This window comes from Aptenodytes forsteri, unplaced genomic scaffold (genome assembly GCF_000699145.1).
Source record: "Aptenodytes forsteri isolate BGI_AS27 unplaced genomic scaffold, ASM69914v1 Scaffold146, whole genome shotgun sequence".
NCBI classification, from domain to species: domain Eukaryota; kingdom Metazoa; phylum Chordata; class Aves; order Sphenisciformes; family Spheniscidae; genus Aptenodytes; species Aptenodytes forsteri.
Genome location: NW_008795128.1, coordinates 6582674 through 6591793, shown reverse-complemented (window position 1 = coordinate 6591793; position 9120 = coordinate 6582674). Strand labels below are relative to the sequence as shown.

The window sequence follows — 9120 nt, the reverse complement described above, 5'->3', positions numbered from 1 at the left end:
TGCCTTGTTCCTGTAAGGGAGCTCTCTGGATATAGTCACACTTTTATTTCTGTACTGCTGAAAAGTTCTAGCTTTAACAGTGTGGTTTGTCGAGGGTAGATTCTCAGAAGATATTTTTTGTGGATTATGGACAGGTTCTCTGGCTCTCAGATCTTCTTCACTTTGCAATTATCCTTCCAGAATGAAACTCTGAGAGTTGGTCTTCTTGTAGTCAGCCTGAACTGATTTTCTCATGACCAGTTCACTTTCTTTGCACAGTCAATGTGAACCTCTCAAGGGGTGGTTCTTATGGCTACAAACAGGCCAGCAGTAATTTCCTTTCAGAGTATCACCAGTGCCCCCCGCTTCAGCCATTCACACATCAGTGGGGAGCTGGGGTGTCTCCCACGTGGTTTTGTGCTTGACCTTTCTTCTAGGATGCCCCCACAATTGATAGGCTCTTTTAAATGACTATGGTCATTTATAAAATGTCTCATTTTAGACATTTTCTGGTGCATGGTTTTGCTCAGTTGGGCCTAACTCAAGATTCAACAATCCTGAAGGAGGCTTCTTACACCTTTCACATGTGAAACCAAAACAGGAGGTTCAGCAAGGAGCAGCAGCAGGCTGCAGCAAATAGGACTGGGAGGCCTCAGGAGAGGTGAGGAAGGACTATGAAGCTCTAGAGGCTAAAGCTAAGCCTGGAGGGATAGTTAGGTTGTTTGGATCCTTTGCCTTTGCAATCCTTGTTTACAAGTACATAATGATAAGCTTTAGCCAAATGTTGAGGGACAGTTTTCTGGGGCATGGTTTTCCCACTGTTGCTTGCTAAATGGGCCTACCAGCTTGCACTTCTTTAATCAGTCCATTTTATAACACTGTACAGAGCTCTTGAATTGTTGAGCTCTGATTAGCTCCTATTAGGCTGTGGAAGAACAAAGAAAAATAGTGAATACAGTTTTGTATTTGTACTAGATTATTCATCTTATTTCTTCCTATAGACTTATAAAAGCCAGAATCAAATCATCCTGTTTGACTTGTTAGATGTCAGACCTGTTACCTGCCATGCAGTTACTTAAACGTTAATCCTGATCACCTGTGGCTGACCAAAGTCTATCTTGAAGAAAAATGACCCCTCTTCTTTTAAAGATATCAGGAATGGTGAAGTCACATTTCATAGAAGTATGTTCTAGTGGGTGATCATCTTCCAGCAATAAGTATGCACCTTGTTTCCAGTCTCATTTAGTTTGGCCAGAGCCCAGACATTAATTCTTGTTAAATCTTTTCCTATTAACGTAAAAACCATTGCATCACCATTGTTTCTTCATTAGTGTTGATTTTATAAAATATACCAAGGTTACATCACAGTCGTCTTCTCATCAAACCAGTAGATTCAACCCTTCAAGTTTGCGTTATAAAAAAATCTTTATTTGCTAGATCCAGCTGTAGCTCTGTTCTTGCACTCCCTCCCTCGTTGTCCCTTTATAAAATGCACACTCCAGTCTGTTTCCCAATATTTCTATATACGGAGATGAACATTGCCTTGTTATTCTTATATTCTTACATATAAATGACTTCCCAGTTTCCATATGCAGAATCCAGTTGTCCTCATTTACCATTAGAGAATTCTGCTGAGTTGCTTGTCTTCTACAAGCTGGTGAGTTGCTGTTTGCCACACTACAGTCTTCCCTTTCTTAAGGGGGAGTAAATTATAACATACGTTTGTCATTCCTTTAATCATAACTTCACACTTCAGTGTGTTAGAATTAACTGTGGTTAATCAGGCCAGTTTATCAAGCAGGTCAGATTGTTCTGTATGATTGCCCTGTCCTCAGTATTACTCAGCACTCCACCAATCTTTGTTCTACTGCAAATTTGGCCAGTCAGGATGTCATGCTTATTTCCAAATCACTCATCAAAATGTTGAATAGAGTTTGAGACCAGTAAACTCTTAAAAATTCCTCAGAAGAAAACCTTTTTCAGTGATGTTTCTCACTGAGGACTAATTCTGAAATCAGTTAGCTAACAAATTCTTAAACTTAGTAATATATACTTTTTTTCAGTCTTTGCATAACGAAATCTTACTATCTTTGCACAATAGACTATAAGTAAAAAACCTGCAATTGCAGCATAGAACAAATTTACTAAAAAACCCCACTATTTTATACTGACTGGCTTCCAGAAGGTAGCTCAGGGCTTACCAAAACTGCTCATCACCTTACAGGGAACCTCTGGCTAATGCTAACCCCAGAAAGTTTTATTTTCCATGCAGCTGTATTGCATCATCATTTTACTATCCCATGAACCTTCCTGGTGGAACACCCTGTAATTGCTTTAACATCCTTTACAGCTTTATTGCACTCTGGTCACTGAAAGACAGCTCCAGTACCCTGGTTTGCAAGATCAATGCATCCACAGGAACAGCACACTTCAGTTTGGCAGTATATTGGCATCACCTCTAGTACATACCTAAGATAAGGAAATTAAAGAAGAATTTCTGTGCATAATCCAAATATAAGTAAGACTTTCACAAAGCTTAATAGAAATAGATTTAGAAGGAAAAAAATAAAAATGCACAATTATATCTACCTTTATTAAGATCAGCTCCCAACAGCTTTCCTGTCCTTTTATTTCCCAGCTATATATTTCTTAAACTCTTTACCAAACCATACAGCTAGGCATTCAGCTCTTATGCAAGCCAGGTAGGTCTCTTATTTCTGCCTTCATGGAAAGGGTTTCAGACATCATTTTTACTCCAAATTTCTGCAGGTGTGCACAATTATATCTACCTTTATTAAGATCAGCTCCCAACAGCTTTCCTGTCCTTTTATTTCCCAGCTATATATTTCTTAAACTCTTTACCAAACCATACAGCTAGGCATTCAGCTCTTATGCAAGCCAGGTAGGTCTCTTATTTCTGCCTTCATGGAAAGGGTTTCAGACATCATTTTTACTCCAAATTTCTGCAGGTGTTTTTATACATATATATACACACACACACACACATACCTAAGGAATTTGACTGGGTGGAACCATTTGCTGTCCAGACAGTAAATTGCTAGTTAATGCCAAACCATACAGCTAGGCATTCAGCTCTTATGCAAGCCAGGTAGGTCTCTTATTTCTGCCTTCATGGAAAGGGTTTCAGACATCATTTTTACTCCAAATTTCTGCAGGTGTTTTTATACATATATATACACACACACACACACACATACCTAAGGAATTTGACTGGGTGGAACCATTTGCTGTCCAGACAGTAAATTGTGCTAGTTAATGACTGTCCTAAGGCTAACTAATTACACATCATCAATCTTTTTCAGGGAAAATACTCCCTTGTGTGGTGGAGTGCAGTTTTCAGTGTATAATTGCTTTGTGTGCTGAAACTTGTTTCATATAAACATGCATACATTAACATATGCTGTACAAAACATATGAAACATAAATGAGAAGAATGTACGTGACGTGAAATTAACTCTTGACTCAAAATAGGCATTGCTATTAACTACTGTAGGGATGATGGAGCATTTGGTGTGTATGACTGCCAGCCCACATTTTGAGGAATAGCAAGAGAACCAAGAGTGGTAATATATGATAACTGATTTTTAGTTAATCAGCTATTGTGCCCACTATTGCAATGGTGACCAGGGTAACCGATCTACTGGCACCTTACCACATCCCTCTTAATGCTTTTGAAAATTGGCACAATATTTACTTTCTTTCAATCTTCTGCATTTCTACAGTATGCCAAGAATTAAAATAGCTGAGCCATAGACAGCTAAGAATCTTCCTAGACTATGCTTTTGGAACTAATTCGTAAGAATTATCTCTATTCTGTCTTAATATATGTTGTATGGCTATGTGTGGCAAAGCAGTTCATAATATTCATCAACGAAACATGTAAAGTTTCTTTTTTCCCAACATAGAACACAAGTGTTTTATTAGCATTCCTGCTTTAGCTGCATCATTAGTAATTATTTTTTTTATCTCTATGAAGTAATGAGTATAGACCTTTGATAGGATTTTGCTTTCTCCTCATACACATTTCCTTTATATTTGCATATATACACATGTCTATATATGCTTCCTATTTTCACCCTTGGAAATCATGCTTTTTCTATATTCTATAAGTTATGATTTACTTCGAAAGTTTCGTATTTCCCATTTTCCAATGTACTGTGCATTGCTTTTTCACATCCAGCTGCTGCCTTCTTACCAGCTCTGAAAGAGGTTGGGCTTTCAGCCAAAATTGTGAAATTGGGATAGCTCATATCATACCGCTGAGATTTCCTCAACTGCAGCAGGAACAGATATTTATGCCGCCAGAGACATCTTTTCGCCCACCCTGACCTTTCCCACTGGTTTTTAGCATGAAGCTGCAATGTTGAGCCTCCAAAGCAATAGGGATTCCTCTTTGTCAATCACACAAGCCTTTTTACCAACAGCTAGTCTGACCTTATCATTGTCTTGGACTTGTGGAAATATAAGGAATAATTAATTTTCCTTTCATGTCGTATCTGTGCAATGTGATCTAATTGAGTAGGTTTTAGTCATTACATCACATAGCATCAAAATATCAAAACCGTGTGAGAGTTGCATGCAATAGCTGTTTAGACAGGTTTCCACATGCTTTAGTAACATGTGGCTCCCTTACATTTATTATAATGGATATTCAGCAATGTTTGCCACTACAAATTTGTCTTTCTTTAATCTGTGTTTTCTTGACCTGATCCAAGAGTCACGCTTGTCTTTGATGTCTGTGAGTTTTGGCACAGTATCATGTTGCAATGGTGATTTAATTTAGCATGTAATAGGATGTACTTACATAGTTGCCTATCTCGATCTCCTGGAGAATGTTTCTTTCCTTACGCATTTCTGAAACACTTCCTTAAGATGTTTTGCAATTGTTTCTTTAAAGTCTTTCCATGTGGAGCTGTTAACATAGTTTAATCTTTGTGATCAGCCCTTTTGTGAGTAAGTGGCCACACTAGATTCCTGCACAGGTTTGTATTTTGTTCAGCAGGAGCATGTGGAATGATAGCTGGACTTTTTTGCCTACCAGCCCCAAATTCTCCCACACTTAGCTCCCCAGACAACTGCAAAGCCTTTTGGGACACCCTGAGAAATGGCTTTGTTTTGTTAGCAGCCATGTGGAGTCACGCATGTAGCATCACTGAGACTACATCCCATGGGCAGCTGGCACGAGACATGGATGATAGCTCAATCTCAGATGGCACAAAATGCAGGTTTGTGGGGTGTCCGTGTGACTCCCAGCAGAGCCTGGGTTTGTTAACCACTGCTTACATGACCTACCAGGTGCCCTGAAAAGGCTGTCACTCCATCCTCCCAGTGACAACACACTGTATATAGGGCAAGATACACTGCCATGCACACCTTTTCAGATTGCACAATGGATCACAAGGCTTGAAGTCAACATGGCAATGGGAACATGGTTTCTGCACATGTGGGGACATACTGGATGCAAGAACTTCTGCAGCAGCCGGGCCTTTCTCATGCAAGAAAGAAGGACCAGGAATTTCAGCACTGCAAGATTAGCTGGAGCGAGTGCATCACCTAACCCTGTGCTTCCTCTTCCTCTTCAGCCTGCAAGTGGGATGGGAAATGCCCACAGTGCCTGGCAGCTTTCCTCTGTTGGGTACACCTTCCCTAAGGATCTCCTTTTCCCACAGCTTGTGTTTTCTCACCAGGGCTCTCATACTGGAGGCAGCCACCTGCTCCAGTTTGTGGTGCTCCCAGGGGCTGACAGCAGGAGGAGAAGGGAGCTGCGTCTTTTAGGGCAAAATCTCTTGGCTGTTTCTGTCCCTCTCGGTTAATTAACGGGAAGGGACTTCATTCTCTTGCAGTACTGCATCAGATGTGGGCTCTGGTCTCACAGTGTACTGTCCTACCCTCTTCTGTAACATAGAAAATGACAGAAAAGTTAGGAATTTCATCATACCAAAACCTGAGCCATTGCCATGTTGAGAAAAGCAGTCTCCTGATGTCTGCTGAAACACTCTGGCTATGCCGCTCTTGGCTGAAAAGGCAATGCACTCAGAAAGGTGCCATGCTCACCTTTACACTGAGGAAGTAAAAGGGATCTGCTTAGCAATGGGGAAGGCTTTGAGGAACTGCCAGAATCAGTGGCAAACCTGTCACCTGCATTGGGGTCCCCTGATCCTGCCTGGGACTCTCAAATAACAGTCCTCATGGGAAACCACATTTCTCTCTCTATAGCCAGCAAATGCACCCTAGTGACCAACAGTTTTACGCATGGACTAGATTCATCATAGAATCATAGAATCATTAAGGTTGGAAAAGACCTCTAAGGTCATTGAGTCCAACCGTCAACCCAACACCACCATGCCCACTAAACCATTTCCCTAAGTGCCTCATCTACACATCTTTTAAATACTTCCAGCGATGGTGACTCAACCACTTCCCTGGGCAGCCTGTTCCAATGTTTAACCACTCTTTCAGTAAAGAAATTTTTCTTGTAACGTACTTTATCCCTTGGAGCTAACTGCAATGAATACTGGAAATTTAAAGTTGATGATAGCATATGATGTCCCATATGTTAGACAAGAAAAGGAAGCTCAAAGGCATACCCCACCAGCACTTGCTGATTTTATTATAATACCAAGATACCGTTAACTTACTGTGGCTGAAAAGGTTTAGAAGGCAGTTATTTCAGGATAAGTTGCTTTAGCAGTCCGAATGTCTTTTAGTGTTTGATGGAAGACTACAGTGACACTGGTAAAAACTAGGATCCTACACAGGGCATGCCTTACAAAAAGAAAGACTAATTTAAGAACTTTATATATAAGCTCAGTAATAAAAAAGTACTGCACTTACGCACATGCATAGGTCTCCTACTAGTCAGATCTATCAGAAGAGAGATTATGTTCTATATAAGAATGACCAGACCAAATAACCTTGCAAATCTGAGCTACTGTCAGTATTTGTCCAGGACATTAAGTACTTTTTGGACTGTTTCTGAAATATTTTCTGAATTTAAGTTTTCTCTGAGCTTGGGTAAAGTTAGTATATATGTAATAACAAATATCTATACCCCATATTTGTCATGGGGAGGAGCATACAGAGCCCTCCTAAAAGCAATATAATGCTCCTGGTGGACAGAAACAGCCCTTTTTCTGCTGATCTAAATTTATTGTCCAAATTTTCTCAAGTCATTTCATTTTTTCTGTCCTAATGTGCTCATGTTTGAATTACTGATAAATGTATACATACCTTTCTCATGATGACCAATATATTTATCTTATTAAAATAAAGGGCCTATGGGTCACCAGCAGCAGTGATATGGATCAGGCAAAGATGCACAGCCATTGCCATATTAAAGTCTGATTCTTGTGAATGATATTTGGCGTTGCTGTCATGGAGATTGCTATGATCTCTCGATTTCTGACATGAACTCGAACATTTTTGCTTTTATTCAGATGAGCCACCATGTATTATTATTTTTAATATGCCTGAAGCATCATAGTGCTATGAGTCACATTAGCTGCATCTTCCTGTATCCCTGGAGAGCAGAAGATGGCTGTTTCTAGTAAAGATACTGATCAGGAGTAAACCAGAAGGGCTTTCAGGGAAGCTGGACCCTCCCTTTCTCCTATGTTCAGAAAGGTGGTCTGGGATATATGAGGGGAAGATGTGCTGAAGCAAGAGGGGCACGATATGAAAAAGCCCATGATATAGGTATGAGACATAAAGGAGAGTCTGTAGGCTGCAGAGGAGCTGGAAAGGATGGGAAAGAGGCTGAAGAGGGTTATCATCAAGAACAATTGAGAAAGGTCAAAAGAAAACACACAGTCTGGCTGATCTTTTATTTGTCCTGAGCTGTCACTTTAATAGATCTTTGAATAATTGACTCTGATCCAGCCCATGTCTTTGAGCATTAATGTTAAAATTGGCCTAGCTCAGTCATTGGTTGTAGTTTTAGATCATGTTGATTGTAGTCTTAGACACCATCAGACCAGTCAGGAAAAAGAAAAAATTATTACAGAAAAAAGCCTCAAACGACAACCAGTTCAAGGCAGAGCAACTTTGGGTGATCTGCATCTCACCAGTAGCTCACCAGCTGACAGATAGACTGTCAGCCATTGCCATAAGTGTGGGTATCTAAGGGTGGCCCAGAATAGTTTTTCTGCTCCTTGAGCTGCACTAAATGTATCATTTGACCTCTGGGGCTGTGCCCCACAAGTCAGGAGTGCATTACCTTCAGATAGTTGTAGCAGTCCTCTCCTCTCTGTCCTTCCTTCTGACATTCCTCATTTGTCTCAAACACGTCTCAGATGCTTATGAAGCAGCTCCTGAACTTCCACAGATTGCAGCCTGGGGTTTCACGGAAAACCCAACTTCATATTTCTCCCTTAATACGCCTGGGCATGAGCTACCACTGACAGCCTGTGCTTTATGAAAAGCAGTCCCAAGTCAAGCTGTCCTGTTCATGATCACAGGGGCCTTAGGTGATCCCAAACTGGAATATGGCAGGAAGTTTGTACTCGTACTGGTACTTGCAGCATTGCATTTTGCATTTTCTGCCACCCTGGTTATCGCAAAACCTTTTCTTTGTTATTTGAATGAGTCCACGAGAGGATTTTTGATTTATATGCTAATTGAGCTTTTGCCCAAGGGTGTTTTGCAGCTTCACATTGTGACAGGGTGAATCACATGTTAACAACACAACCAGTGCCTCAATGTCAGGTTTCCTCAGCACCAGTAACTTTGGAAACAAGTGATTAAAGAGGATATGCTGATTACTCAGGGTGGGATTCACCTCGCCTACCTTCAGCCATTCAGAAGTTAGGTGTCAAGCATGACCTGGGCATTTAGGCTTCTCCAGAAGAATCCAATATAGAGGGGCTTAGTCACTACCTGTAGTTGCCATGCTTGCTTTTTCCTCCATTCGGTAAACACAGGCTACTGGCTTCAACTAGAAGTCTAACTTTTAGAATCATAGAATCATAGAATCATAGAATCATTGAGGTTGGAAAAGACCTCTAAGATCATCGAGTCCAACCGTCAACCCAACACCACCATGCCCACTAAACCATGTCCCTAAGCGCCTCATCTACACGTCTTTTAAATACCTCCAGGGATGGGGACTCCACCACTTCCCTG

At 40.7% G+C, this 9120-nt stretch overlaps 1 protein-coding gene across 1 annotated transcript in view; it reads left to right on the top strand.

The window, feature by feature from the left end:
• Positions 1-5428: 5428 nt before the first annotated feature.
• The window catches only part of LOC103897513 (cytosolic phospholipase A2 epsilon), a 54824-nt gene continuing 51132 nt past the window's right edge, over positions 5429-9120 (top strand). Inside the window, exon 1 of the mRNA XM_019471589.1 lies at positions 5429-5494. Within this exon, the coding sequence (XP_019327134.1) occupies positions 5429-5494 (66 nt within the window). The remainder of the gene's footprint in view (positions 5495-9120) is intronic.